The sequence below is a fragment of the Pocillopora verrucosa genome, chromosome 7, assembly GCF_036669915.1.
Source record: "Pocillopora verrucosa isolate sample1 chromosome 7, ASM3666991v2, whole genome shotgun sequence".
NCBI lineage: Eukaryota > Metazoa > Cnidaria > Anthozoa > Scleractinia > Pocilloporidae > Pocillopora > Pocillopora verrucosa.
The window spans coordinates 21,571,892-21,586,149 of record NC_089318.1 but is presented as its reverse complement, the minus strand read 5'-3'; the positions used below and the strand labels follow the sequence as shown (position 1 = coordinate 21,586,149).

At 38.0% G+C, this 14,258-nt stretch overlaps 3 protein-coding genes across 3 annotated transcripts; 1 reads left to right on the top strand and 2 right to left on the bottom strand.

Moving 5' to 3' along the window:
• Nucleotides 1-3,769: 3,769 nt before the first annotated feature.
• LOC131781423 (protein FAM161B) lies at nucleotides 3,770-9,397 on the bottom strand. Its single transcript, XM_059098077.2, has 4 exons — nucleotides 8,812-9,397; nucleotides 6,459-7,602; nucleotides 5,119-5,325; nucleotides 3,770-4,586 (listed from the first exon to the last, which is right to left on the bottom strand). The coding sequence occupies exons 1-4, from the start codon at nucleotides 9,395-9,397 to the stop codon at nucleotides 4,211-4,213; spliced, it is 2,313 nt and encodes a 770-aa protein (XP_058954060.2). The 3' UTR covers nucleotides 3,770-4,210.
• A 331-nt stretch (nucleotides 9,398-9,728) lies between these two features.
• On the top strand, nucleotides 9,729-12,701 carry LOC131781437 (protein cornichon homolog 4-like). The gene is made up of 5 exons (XM_059098094.2): nucleotides 9,729-9,814; nucleotides 10,157-10,225; nucleotides 10,559-10,671; nucleotides 11,133-11,273; nucleotides 12,078-12,701. Exons 1-5 carry the CDS (start codon nucleotides 9,743-9,745, stop codon nucleotides 12,124-12,126), a joined length of 444 nt encoding a protein of 147 aa, XP_058954077.1. The 5' UTR covers nucleotides 9,729-9,742; the 3' UTR covers nucleotides 12,127-12,701.
• Nucleotides 12,702-13,195: 494 nt separating this feature from the next.
• Nucleotides 13,196-14,245, bottom strand: LOC131781415 (putative fructokinase). The gene has a single exon (XM_059098063.2). The coding sequence runs from the start codon at nucleotides 14,217-14,219 to the stop codon at nucleotides 13,233-13,235; it is 987 nt and encodes a 328-aa protein (XP_058954046.2). The 5' UTR covers nucleotides 14,220-14,245; the 3' UTR covers nucleotides 13,196-13,232.
• Nucleotides 14,246-14,258: the final 13 nt, after the last annotated feature.

The following is a 14,258-nucleotide window of genomic DNA, read 5'->3' as shown; positions in this document are numbered from 1 at the left end:
AAAATTGTAATCGATTTTTGCTTGAAAGCTATCTAATTTTTAAGAGATTTATTCCAAGAAGTTCCCTTTTAAGTTTTGGTTGTTAAAATCAGTGACAGGCACCATAGTAGTTTCACGATGTTGTAATCCTATGAACTAGATGTACGCCACAATACTCTCTTTGAAACGCTATTCAAATGAATTGCACTCAATTCAAAATTTTCGTGATATATTTGCTTCAAATTTCGCTTCAATCTCGATTGCCGAACTCTCGTCCTGACGTCATATTACATTCTGCGCAGCCTCAACTGAAGTGCGTGGAATAAACCGGTTTATCTAGTTTGGTGAAAGTGCATGTTGCTTGTTGTGACATATCGGCAGGCGGAGCCAACACTTTGATGATTGATTGGCACGACTCGCACATCTCAAATTACAAAAGGACAAAGACGGATATTAAATTTTGGACCAGTGGACTCGCGAATCGAGAACTAGACATTATTTACAGCGCATTACAATGATAAAGCCGCAGGCATAATAGCCGCATCGATTCAGAGTACTAAGTATCATGAACTTTTTCTGGAAACAGTTCTTTTTTTTTTAAGACTTACAATGTTGACTTGGCGATCAGTTTGCATTACCCAACAATTTGAACCCCTGACATAACTTTTCTCGAAAGGATTCTGTTCAGAGGATATTCGGTGTGCAAACAACAACATTAAATGAAAGATTCAAAAGTTGTCAGTTTTGAGTTGAACCGGTATGCCAGGAGGCAAGGAACTTGATTTTATAAGTTGTATAAAACACACAGGTGCCAGACAATTGAACACATTAGGGCTGACGTTTCGGTCACGATAAGCAGATCCAAGGAGACAATCTTGCTTTCATTTTACTTCATGAAAGCGATCTGAAAGAATAAATTTAAATTATCAATTGTCAATACGCTCAAGTCAGCGCGAGTTGGTCATCAGGAAGATGAGCCGCGTAACCCTGAAGACAAGCAATGATTGATAATACTCAAAATTTTATCAACCGTTTCTTGCGCCAAACAAACAAGTTATACCCGATGCTTAGCAACTTGCTAATCAATTCAAGCGACCTTGAACTTATTTGGGTTTAACGGAGCAACCTTAAGTTCTAGTCGGTCGTTGAAGGGAAAGCGATAGGATCGTCGACAATATAATGATATTGTCATCTCTTTATTCAACTAGGGAGTTTCATTCTCTAAATGTTATCGTACTTTTTCAGATTCGCGCAAACATGTTATTGGCTTTTCGCCAGAAGGCAGTTCTCGATACTGACTACGTTCCGGTTGAATGAGTCCACAATCGTTACCGTTCAATAATTAAATTCAGTCCTCAAATAAACGAATTAGTCTCGTTTTGGCTATCAAGGAGACCGTTCGAAAACTTTGAAATATCTTTTACATTCAATAAGGCTTGGAAAGCGAATAAATGACTCAATTTAACCAGATTTAACAGATTTTCTCTTGACATCTCTCTATTTGTTGTTGACCGGTCTTTGAACTTGGAAAGGCATCATGGGTATATTACTCTGCAACAAAGACATGATCTGCTCACGTGTAATTTACATGATAAGACAATATTCGTGCAACATCTGGCGCGTGAAAGTGATAACTTCGTTTGACTGATTTGTGATTAGTTTCTACTGACAGCATAGACCCTCGAGTGTCGGAGGAGCTTAAAGATCATTTAAGAGATATATCTGACACAGTATTTATATTCAATTTTCCTCTCGAAGAATTATTTTACTCCCGAGATTACACAGAGAACTGCATCAACAAAATGATTGTAATACGTACAATACTAACCCAGCAGTATCGTCAGTAATAAATTTGATAATATAGTAGTAGAGGTAGTAGTTGTTGTAGTAGTAGTAGTAGTAGTAGTAGTAGCAGCAGCAGCAGCAGCAGCAGCAGCAGCAGCAGCAGCAGCAGTAGTAGTAGTAGTAGTAGTAGTAGTAGTAGTAGTAGTAGTAGTAGAAGTAGTAGTAGAAGTGGTAGTAGTAGTAGTAGTAGTAGTAGTAGTAGTAGTAGTAGTAGTAGTAGTAGTAGTAGTAGTAGTAGTAGTAGTAGTAGTGGTGGTAATAGTGGAAGTAGTAGTAGTAGTAGTAGTAGTAGTAGTAGTAGTAGTAGTAGTAGTAGTAGTAGTAGTAATAGTAGTAGTAGTGGTAGTAGTAGTAGTAGTAGTAGTAGTAGTAGTAGTAATAGTAGTAGTAGTAGTAGTAGTAGTAGTAGCAGTAGTAGTAGTGGTAGTAGTAGTAGTAGTAGTAGTAGTAGTAGTAGTAGTAGTAGTAGTAGTAGTAGTAGTAGTAGTAGTGGTAGTAGTGGTAGTAGTGGTAGTAGTAGTAGTAGTAGTAGTAGTAGTAGTAGTAGTAGTAGTAGTAGTAGCAGTAGCAGTAGTAGTAGTGATAGTAGTGGTAGTAGTAGTAATAGTAGTAGTAGTGATAGCAGTAGTAGTAGCAGCAGCAGCAGCAGTACTTGTAGCAGTAGTAGTAATAGTTGTAGTAGTAGTAGCAGCAGCAGTAGTTGTAGCAGTAGTAGTAACAGTAGTAGTAGTAGTAGTAGTAGTAGTAGTAGTAGTAGTAGTAGCAGTAGTAGTAGCAGTTGTAGTAGTAATAGTGTAGTAGAAGTAGTAGCAAAATTTGAAGTAGTAGTTAAATTAATGATGGTAAATGAAACAAAAGCAGCAACAGTGGCAGAAGTAGCAGTAAAAGTGGTAGTAGTAGAAATAGAAGTAGTAGTTGTAGGAGCAGTAATAGTAGTGGTAGTGGAAGTAGCGGTAGTAGTAAAAGTAAAAATATGAGGTAGTCGAAGCAGTGGTAGGTGTAGTAGTAGGAGCATTAGTAGTGGTGTGAGTTGCAGTTATAGCAGGAATATAGTGAAAGAAGTGATAGGGCATATAGTAGGTAGTATATTATTAGGGTAGTAGTAGTGTAGTATTAGTAGTAGCAGAAGAAGTGGTAGCAGTCACTGAAATAGTAGTGTAGCCGTGGCAGCAGTAGTATTAGTGGTATCAGTGAAAGTATAATGGTAGAAGTCATGATACCGCTATTATTGTACTCTATTAATTACTGAACGACGATTCTATTCACCATTTTCGTAACTTGGGGCTTTCAGGTAATGGTGATATGATAGTGAAGACCATTTTTATTTGTATTTATATGAGTGATTAACAAAATCGATTTCGACCGCGAAGCTAGGATTTAGGTTGTTAATCACGAATATGATGTCAAACAGAGTTGAACTGAACTAGATATGACAAAGATTTTGGGAGAAAAATACCCTTTGGTATTCAAGAATAAAAAACAAAGCAGATGTTTTGCCACGGAGAAGGAAGCATAGTCTATATAACTGCTCGCAAGTAACGCATCGTTAATGTCAATAATGACACTTACGCTAAAGCCTCAGAGTCGGCCCGTCGGCGTTGCAGAAAGCGCGTTTCTCCGCTCGCGGAAGAAGATTTGAGACAAGTCGGGGAAAGGTATGCCGGAGGTCTGAACCCCTTCTAAACTTCTCGGTTCGCGTTGGTCAAAGCCTCATACGTTCCCGCAAGGGAAGAAACGCTTCAGAATCCTGCTCACAGGCTACTTACACTGTCCCATCGGAGCTAAAAGCGGGTAGCTAATGATAAATTACTTTCCAAAATTTCGATAAATTTAACTCCCAAATAAAATTTCGAATATTGGTTTCCATTTGATTGACCGTATTACGGTAAGGTCGCTTGTTCGAAAGGCGATTGGGGCTGATCCGGAATTGAAATTTTTTGTCAAACTTCATTTTATTTTACCTCACACAATGCAGATACAGCCTTTGTTTCGTTGTTTTTTTTTATGTAACCCACGATTGTGCGCCTAATAGACTTTTGTTTTATGCATCCCCGACAAGTTGCTTTTGCGTCATTGCGTCAGTAACACAGTCATAACTGATTGAACCTAACAACGTTGTGTTACTTACAAAGGTTTAACAATACGATATTGTAATTAACAAGCAGAATTTACTTCCAACGAGAAAGATATTAAACTGAGCCATTAGACACGAGTCTGCGTTATGACAACGGTTTCTTTGGATAAACCTAGGCTGTTGTTTGACCTCTGTTTATCTGTCTTCTGGATTTCATTAATTCAACCTCCAGTAAAAGTGGAAAAGGAGGGAGGGGAGGGACGAGGGGCTTATAGCTTTGTCGGATAATCACAACCTTTTCTTTTAGATAGCTTAGGTTTCATCTTCTTCTTCCTCTATTTCCTCTTCAACGTCGCTCGTGTCTTCATCCACATTTCCATCATGGCTGTCCCTCGTATATCCTGCTCCTGAAGACCTCCTTGATCCACTGTAATTAACCTGGGACCTAGTCTCCTCGAACTCATCGTCCGAGTCGACATCTACGATTTTTCCATCCTTAGTAACCAAGTCCCTTACCAGCGCCTCCTCTACGCCTGCGCTACGAAGGATATCCGCATACTTTCGCTCTGCGGCGCGCCTTGCCGTGGCTTGAGATTGCTGCTCAAAGAGCAGGGGTCGTTTATTCACACGGTCCTGCATCTCCTTCAGTTCCCGGTTGTATTCTTCTCTCCGTGCCCGATCACCTTCCCTGTAGGAAGTAGATAATGTCATAGAATGAATAATTGTAGTTCCCCGGAGACACTGTACATACGACTGATGTAAGGACCGAAAATCGACAGCCTATTCCCTCTAATCGAATAAAAGACGAAAATTAAATTGGCAAAAAAAAAGTCTGCAATCGAAATACCTAGTTCTTGTTTAGCCTACAGGATAAGCAACTAAAATTGATTTACTGGTCCTACCACCATCAAACATCGAACTTTTCTCTACGTAATAAAAAAACGGCGTTACTCATTTACGTCAAATAATAGATGGAAACGCCTGTCTGACATGCGCGCGTTGCTGAGCGCGCAACGAGCAGCCACTCCGAAGGAACTGAGACGTTTCCGCTAATCAGCTCAATATTTGAACCTACAAAGACGTCCCACTCTCATCGCGTGTTATAAACTGAAACACGCGTGTGAATGCGAGATTTCTGTGGTTATAGGAGCAATGCGCTTTAGAATTAAAGACACGCAAGAGGGATAAATAAGTTACTCGTCAATAAAAAGGTCACCCACCTGAAACTTTGAACTTTTTCTTTCGCAGCCTTTTTCAATTGCGCACTGTGATCATTCGCCATGACTTTTCGCGTCACTTCTGGTTTTAATATCTTTTGTCGGCGTTGCCTCTGTTGCACCTGTTTTATCTCTTCTTGCTCATTTGCTCTTCTATTTTCTAGGCTCCTGCGGATTGTACTTTCGCGCAACCGCGCAGACTCTGTGATTCTGAAAGAAAAATGTTCGCGAAGACTTCAATATCCGCAGTATCTGAGCAACTGCGCTCCTACTCAGATACTGACTTTGATCTTAAAACTCTATCAAATCCTTATAGGGGCGATAAGAAGGGCAAATAAAATGTTCACCACAATTGTAAGATTCATCACGAATGCAGATCTTACACCAAGGTTGATACATGCCCGCTAAGTTTCTTTTGGCTTTTTTCCCTGTAAAATAATACGTGACATCAAGTAGTACACAACTACTACTCCATTTTGGCCTTCTTTTAAAATACAAAATAGTGAAGTTATACCTATTAATTTCATAATCGTTTTTTGATTCGAAAGAAAAATGAGCACTTTAAGAGAGACAGAAATTCTACGCTTGCGGCCACGTTAAGGGACAGCTTTGAATTTTAAGCGTGGTGGGCTCTCTTTGACTGTATACTATGCATTCTGAGATTGTTCGTTGTCCTTTATCCATCAGAGTTCAGATGTACCGCGACGTCATATAGGAATTTTCTCCTTTTTTTTGTTCAACAACGCGCAAAGTTTGGAGAATATGGGAGGGATTTTTCTCTCTTTGCTCACTTTGTTTCGTCTAACAAAGCGCACAGTTTGGAAAAGATGGGCCGGATTTTTCCGTTTTGAACAAGTTAAGGCTTCAAAGAAGTGAGACAGGGTCTTATTAAAAGTAAGGAAAAGAAACCGAGTCCTTAGAGGCGTGAAAAACCTCTGAAGAGTGAAATATAGATGGAACAGTCGAGGGTTGCACGACAACTTTGTAATTAAGTTCACTTCACATTTCCTTCTATTGTAAGACAAGAAAGATTCCTTTGTGTGGTGTCATGCAGCAGTTTTTTATCATAGAGGACGCAGAAATGAGATTAGAAATTCGAATGACGTCAAAATATAGTAAGGAACATCAGTGACGCACTCAGCTGTGTAGACTATGAGCAACCCCTGATTTTTTTTACCTCGAGCGAAAGACCTCGTCTAAAAGGAAAGATTGTTGGAGGTCAATCTGCCGTGCATCGCATGCCAATTTTTCGCTCTCATCACATTTTGACGTCATCTGTGATCTTTTACTAAAAAAGACGCGTAGTTAGATGGAATCTATTTGTTAAATGGATTTATGCTTACCCAAAAGGAAGTGTATCATGTGGTGTGGATGACCTGGCACTAGAAGGTCTTTCCCTGCTAGCCGAGCGATCCCGGGACGATCTGCCAGTATCCGGGACCTCTTGAGACCTAGAGGACCTCGCCTTCCTTGTCGTGGATAGACGCGCTGTTCTAAGATTGAATGGCTCTACAACTGTAGGTTCCAGCTCCTTTTTCTTATTCCTCATCTCTTTTTCAAACTGTCTATGAAGCGCATCGAACTCAGGCACGTCCGGGTTAATTTGCGGTCGAAATTTGTGGTCTTTGGTCATAAAAGCGTTTTTATTGCCTTCTTTGTTCAGCTTACTGCGGAAATGACCAAGCGTGTATTCTTCCCCTCTCGCTTCCATATTTGGAGGGAGACGTGACACAGCTAGCGTTTCTTGCGCTCGCATGCGTATGCGAATTGCTCTGTACTCCTCTTTTTCGGCAATCCTATCTGCAAGAGTCAGATCAAACAAATGATCAGGAAATGGGTTAGCTTTAAACTTCTTTTTTTCATCAATTTTGTTCTCGAGTTCCGCGAGATTGCTTAAAGATTTGGTCCGACGCATTTGTTTCTTCTCCTCTTCGCGCTTCGTGAATTTGAACGGTTTTTCAGTTGATTTGAGGATCGCTTTGCTCAGTTCTTGTACGTGATATCTTCTCAGTTCGTTCTGCCGGGTAATCTCGTCATAAAGTGGCAGAAACGTCGTAGCGGGCACAGGCTGCGCGCGGAATTTCTTATGCAACTCAGCTTCCTCTTTTTCTTTCTTCTTCTTCAAATCTTCCTGAAGAATCATTTGTGATCTGGTCATGTTTTTCGCCTTTTTCTTAGCTTCTCTCGTCGTCATTGTAAATGGTTTAGGAATGGTGATCTGCGGGGTCCACTCTTTCTTTTTCGCATGTCTTTCGCGCGGTGGGCTGGCCTCAGGGGGGTAATCATAAACTGAGAAATCTTCCCACATGTTCTCGACCACATCCAGCGCGGACGATCTCTGCGGATACATCTCCTTGTACAGGACTTTGTGATCTTCTGATCGACTCCTGGTAGCATCTCTGTCCTCATCCTCCCAGTATTCTCCATCTAAAGGATCACTAAAAGATCTTCTTCGTGAAGCTTGCAGTTCCTCTAAAGATGAGTCTCCTGCAGAAAAAAAATCAAAAAGTTAAAAATAATACTTTTGGGAGAAAACGGCTCGATCTTAAAAACAGATCTCTATCAAGACCTAAGAAATACTTCCCTCTAGCTAATTTATCCTTTAAATTCTTAGGACCCCTTTGCCTAATAATGTTTTGAATTTGTAAGGAGAAGTTGTAAGTGACTTATCTCTAGGATTGAGTGTTATGAATGACTTAAAGTGAGCTTTGCCATCCTGAAAAACTTGATAAAGAAAGTATCCATGACTTATGCATAAGCTTCTAGAAAATTTTTCCTTCTCCAGTTTGAAGGTTTGGTGTTTTCACGGCAGTTACCATATTCACTCAATATTTAACTCAATATTTACTCAATACTGCCACATCAAGGAGTGGTTTGCTTATTTGGGGAATGCAAATCAAGTGCAAGTAATGGTTTTTCTCATCTAAAACAGCCTTAATTTTATTTTCCTGGGCCCAGATGTCCAAAGATCGATTAGTGCTAACCCAGGGTTAAATTCTCATTCAGGTTTCTTTATTCCTATTTTCTAAAGCTGTTATTGGGATAATTTTGTCTATTCTCTTCAGAGCATCCAATCATCAAATTATAGAAAAAACGAGTTATAGTGAATTTTCTTTTCAAGCTTTCAGATCTGAAATCAGATTTCACTCTAACCCTGGTTTATCTCAAACCAGCTATGAACAACCCAGCCTTGGACAACTGTGTCCTACAGTGTCCTACAGTTTATAGAAGCTACACTTCCAGTCTATTCCAGTTAACTCTTCTACTCTAGTTCCAGAGCAATGAGACACATTGAGATCTTGGAACAATAAAGAAAAACAGTTCAAGGCACAAGCCCACTTTCCTCCAAAATCCAAACATGACCTGCACACATTGTTATTATGGTCAAAGAGAGGTGTTGGAACAAGCAAGAACTTTTTCTGGATGACTCAAGAGAATCTACACAAACATTACCACCCTTATTTTTTAAAGAATATATGTTTGACTTGATGTTCAATGCTCTTATGTTTGACAGTTTGGTAAAAGTGCTAAGTCATCATCATTATCATTACAACCATTGTCATTATCATTTCATTATCATTATTATCATTATAAAAATAAATTATTACTATAATTATAAAAATTATTTGTATAATAATAATAATAATAATAATTATTATTATTATTATCATCAATAATGATGCATAATATTATTACCTTCATTTTCCTTATCTTCTTTTGTTCTATGTTCTCTGATTGACATGTCCCTAATGCAATCTTCTGGTCTGACTGAAATTGCAGTGCCTTCCTTTTCATCGTTTTCTTCCGCTCTTAGAAAGGGATTATAATCACGCAAAGGGAAGTGTTCTTGGACTCTAGATTCATCAAAATCTCTTACAGCTATTTTCGTCTTGGAGTCTAGTTCAAACCCGTGGTCGCGTTTGTCCTTTTCGGAATAATAAAGCTTTTCCAGCGCTTTTAGACTTTTCTTGTGTTCATTCTTCAGCGCTAATAGATGTTCATAGAAGTTCTCCTCGTCAACACCGTCAAGCTCACGAAGAGAATGCGACAAAGACTCTCTGACCGACACCTTGGTTTTGTGGCCTTGGTGATGCTTTTTGTGTCTACGAGAAGATGGCAGTTTTCTTTCACTAAAATCGGATAATCCATCATTCTCAAGTGGTTCTGCTTCTAAGGAACTTCTTGCTCTTTCGTTTTCAGTTGCTGGTTTATTTGTTCTGGGATGTCTAGGCGCTGTATAACACAGATTTTTTATAACGGTCGTTCCATGGTTCGACGCCATATTGAATACTGAGTTCGTAACAACCGCAGGCTTTATGTTTTGTCTTGACAACGAAGACAAATTTTATACGCAGTATGGTACGGTAGTCAAAAGCTGTCAAATTAAATTATATTCGATAATTTGTCAGAAATGGATCGTCAGATTTTACAAAATAATATTTATACCACTATTAAGGCTATATTATTTATTAGTTTATTGAGTTTATGAAAAATTCCATACCTGCTTGTACAATACAAAAACTCTGCCACATCCCTCTCCACTGAGTATAGGATATGCGATTCAGCCTCGTTTCTTTGTTGTTGTTCCCAGTTCCTTCTCGTTGTGGCTCGGCCTGAAAAATTCAAGATGTCTGAAGCAGCGTTGTATATATTTGGCTTGATCGATGGAGCTGCGTTACTATTTTTAACCGTTTATTTTGTATCCTTCAACTGATCTTACATAATAATAGGTACATTATTTTGGACGTCACTCTCTCTGAAAAGTTAGTTTGTACATCTATATTTGTTAGTTGTCATATGCATGCCATTTGTAGCGATATCTCATTCGGTTGAGTTAAGATTCCCGGCTTAATTCAGTGCCATCAGCATTAATTCAGTTCTGCTACATAGGCATAACCTTGAACATGACCTAATTATCCTCATAAATGTATCATTTAATAATTCGCTTATTACCGTTTAGTTTGCACTTAAGCTTGAATCGTAATTCTATGTTTTACATTGTCGAGATTTTTTTGTTAACTTGAGTTTTTGCATAATCAAGATCATTAACTTATCGGATCTGGAATGCGACTACATCAACGCCACTACATGTTGCAGGAGACTTAACATGGTAAGTGTCATATTGAGATAAAGAAACCTAAAAACTTGTTCCAAATTCAAACAGAGATGACTTGAAAACACGAAACGTCTATAACCACACCCGGTAGTTAGATAACGGCGTAACACCCCAATAATTTAAAATTAGGATACAAAATTAAGACTTTAGATGGTTATGACGATACCTTAATACATCTAAAACGATTGCTGCAAATCAATTGTTACCACTACAACTAATAAGTCAAGTTATATGTTCTCATCGTTTTGTTAATATGAGAAATCTATAAATTATTTACCAACAAAATTCAAAATTCACATGTATATTTTTCTAATTTTGTTTTTTCAGTGGATTCTTCCAGAAATAGTTGCACATGGAGTCATAACAGTATTGTTACTTGTACATTTTCAGTGGATATTTTTCTTGTTCAATGCTCCTCTTTTAGGTTGGCTTGTTTACAGGTGGGTTTTTCTGAGCACCAAGAAAAGAGTTCACCCCTCTTATTTTGACAGGGTGTAGGATTTTCTCTATTTAGCATTTTAAGAAGGATTTCATGCCTGGAAAAATGTTTGAAAAGTTGATATTTGGTGAGAATATTCTTGATGTGACTTCCAGGAGAAGGATATATGCTGCAATATTTTGTAGTGGACAGGTTGGCAAGAAGTGCTTATTCTGTCCCCTAGAGGGTCAGGGCTTATAGATCTCAAACCCCCCCCCTTTGAATTTACCCAGAAATTTCAGCTCTAAGGAAGAAAGTTAGAGGCAAAGAGTATTGTAAGTAATGGCAACATGCAAATGAAATCATGAGGGAAAATTCTAAGATTGCCAAGATTGTAATGTTATGTTGCCTGCATGAACAAACCTGGATTATATAAAGTTTGCCTTGTAAACTTGCAAACTAATATCTTGTCTCTCACTTCAGATTTGTTAACAAGCCAACTGGTAATGTTGGTGTATATGACCCAGCAGAGATCCACAACAGGCATGAACTTAAAGGATTTATTAAAGAAGCTATGATCAAACTTGGATTTCATCTCTTATTCTTTTTTTTATATCTTTATAGGTAAGTTTCAGTTTTTTTCCATAAGGATAATTGTTTTCCAAAAACATTAACATGTATATAAACCAGTGGTTTTAAATTGTTTCAAAGTAGGCATCAGACTCTGAAATTGTAGGTGATTGTGAAATGTTCATTGACTCTTTAACTCCCAAAAGTGATTAACATGTACCTTCTCCCTACAATATCTATACATTATCCAGCAAACAGGTAATGAGAATACTCAAACTTATCAGGTACAACATATTGTCTTGATTAAACAACAAATTCTTGTAACCAATTTACAAGGAAATGTGTAGCAGCTAGAGGGGAGAATTAACAATCAGATCTTGGGAGTTAAAGGGTTAAAGGCCAAAAGGTAATTATTTTGACCAGAGTAACCAACAACATGTTTTGAAATCCCTCATTATTTAAACAGCCTTTATTTGAAAACATATCTTGTCTTGAAGATTCTCTGTAAGTTGAGTTGTTTGTAAAAGTGTTGTCTTCTTGAAAAAAGACAGTTAGCTTCTAATGCTCTTTAAGGAAATATATCTGGGTGTTAAAGATGTGGGTAAAGCTAGGCTATGAGTTGGATTTTATTTTCTTTTTCTCCTCAAATCAATAAAATCCTGCTTATGTTGACTTCTTCCTCGTTTGTGTTTTTCGGCCCCAGAAAGATAGTTGAATACACCATTTTCATCATCACTGTACTTTAAGGGTTTGGATTTGTTTGGCAAATGAACTTATTGGTTTGAATCCCTTGGTAGTAAAACTCTATTGGATGCATTGTACTGAATGAAATATTTTAATTTTCTTTTCTGTTTATAGTATGATATCTGCTCTGTTGAATGAAGATACGAAAAAGGAGACAAGTTGAATTATGGTAGTTATTTTTGGTACTTACCATCCAAAATTTTTGCAAGTTTCAGCCTCCAGATAAAATGAACTTGGTGAATTTGTAAAAACAAAGTTTAGCAAAAGTAGTGGTTTGCTCTATTTTTTTTAAATTAAATATTAATTTGTAGTGTTGTAACTGTTAAACTGCTGTTGCAACTGCTAACTTCTATTCTATATCTTGACATTTTGTGGTGTTTAATTTTCAACGTTGTGGTTAACAAAATGATTTTTTCTGAAGTCCCAAGGTACAAAATTTATGTTTTCCATTTTGATACCAAATAATTTCTAAAGAATTACCTCTGTTGCCAAATGTTAAGTATTGTTTGAAAAGAGGAAATGGCTCAGGAGGGTTTGTTGTTTGGAAATCAGATTGCTTTTAAATACAAAACATATTATCTTCAGAATTACACATATTTATTTGTCATTTTTGTACTAACTTGAAGTTTTTCATAGTGAATTGTTGTTTTTGTTAGAACATTCTTTGCAATTCAATTGTAATTAAAGGTATTTTATCTCTTAAATATACAAGTTTTGCCTTGTGGGATTTGTTTGATGTGTTACTTTGGGTAGCATGGACAATACAAAGCATGGTTTGAACAAAATTTTCACTATTAAAGGGTCAGAGAAACTGGTCTCCCATTCATGCACTTGTTACTTGGTGGAAAAAATTTCTTCTCCCATGAATTTCAAAGACTATGCATTTACTTGAAACAATTTTTATTCCCAGATGCCACAATTGTTTTATTTTACACACTGATCCAGATTTCTTTTACAATTTTTTAAAATAGTGCAAATTAAATAAACAGTCTCCCAACTCGTTTCATAGCAACAAAGTTTCTCTATACTCAGGCAATACTAAAACATTCATTACCAACAATTACTGAAAAAGATACTGTTACAAATTGCATTTTTTTTTCTTCATTTGATTAAATTCTGTTTTTCATGTTGTGGAACCTAAGCATGCAATTCTTATTAGCTTTCATTTTATTTAAATTAAATGTTCATTAAATGGTGAGCTTCATGAAATTTAAAAAATTAATCACAAAAACTATCAAACATCCATCTTATCAGTAGTTTTTTTTTTTTTCAATTTCTGTTACAGACTTCTTTCCTGGCCAGTTCTAAAGCACCGATAATTCCAGTTGAATCACCAAAAACACTTCCCCTAATGTAACTTGCCAATCCATCTTCTGTCTTGAATTTCTCTACCTCAAGATATCCTTTCATTAAATCCTTAAACCATCTTCTTGCTTTGCTAAAAAGTACTCTGCGCTTCAGGATTCCTCCCCCCAAGACAATCACATGAGGAGAGAGCAGATATGTGACATTTAGGCATAGAACTCCGAGGTAGTAGCCAGCCTTCTCCCACACCTCATGATCATCTGTTAGGGTATGGAGTTCCCTTTGGCTCACCTTAGCTCGAGCTGCAATTGCTTTAGAGTGCACCATTCCCTCTACACAATACCCATGGTTGAAACCACACCCCCCAGGGTAGCTGTCCCCATCGAGGGGAGGTACCATAGTATGTCCTCCCTCGAGATGAAGAAGCCCGTGTAAGGGTTTCCCACACACCGCAGCTCCTACGCCGACACCAGTTCCTACAGTGATGTAAACCACCGTGGGAGGATCCGCGGGATCGTGTTCAATTTTCGCGAGTTCAGCCATTGCTGGTGCGTTGACATCTGTATCGAACCCAATTGGAGTGGAGTCGCCGAATTCACGTTTAAAAAAGCCGACTATATCGGTATTTCTCCAAGGTTCTTTTGGAGTTGTGGTGATAAAGCCGTAGGTTGGAGAACTCCTGCACAGATCTACTGGCCCAAAGGAAGCGATTCCGATAGCTTCATATGAAGCAATGCCCAGACTCGTGCGCTTCTCCTTAAGGAATTTCGTCAAACTTGAGAGCGTCTCCTGTGGCCTAGCTTCTGTTTCTGTTTCAAAACTCGCAATAATCTTTCTTGGTTGGCGTAACTCTGCAATTGCGGCAATACATGTCGTGCCTCCAAGCTCCACTCCAGCAATATACGCCATTTTTATCGATTCTTGTTTAAAAAAAAAAATGACAAAACACATCACAAGAAAGAAATATATTTTTCTCAGCTGAGTCTGGCG

Bases quoted from the DNA above. Each gene is read 5' to 3' on its own strand.
- LOC131781423 (XM_059098077.2), bottom strand. From the start codon at position 9,397: ATGGCGTCGAACCATGGAACGACCGTTATAAAAAATCTGTGTTATACA. The intron at 7,603-8,811 runs GTAATAATATTA...TTTTTTCTGCAG, and splicing joins AGAAGATAAGGAAAATGAAG to GAGACTCATCTTTAGAGGAA. The intron at 4,587-5,118 runs GTGGGTGACCTT...TACTTCCTACAG, and splicing joins GAAAAAGTTCAAAGTTTCAG to GGAAGGTGATCGGGCACGGA.
- LOC131781437 (XM_059098094.2), top strand. From the start codon at position 9,743: ATGTCTGAAGCAGCGTTGTATATATTTGGCTTGATCGATGGAGCTGCG. The intron at 9,815-10,156 runs GTATCCTTCAAC...TGCATAATCAAG, and splicing joins TATTTTTAACCGTTTATTTT to ATCATTAACTTATCGGATCT. The intron at 10,226-10,558 runs GTAAGTGTCATA...TTGTTTTTTCAG, and splicing joins GTTGCAGGAGACTTAACATG to TGGATTCTTCCAGAAATAGT.
- LOC131781415 (XM_059098063.2), bottom strand. From the start codon at position 14,219: ATGTGTTTTGTCATTTTTTTTTTTAAACAAGAATCGATAAAAATGGCG.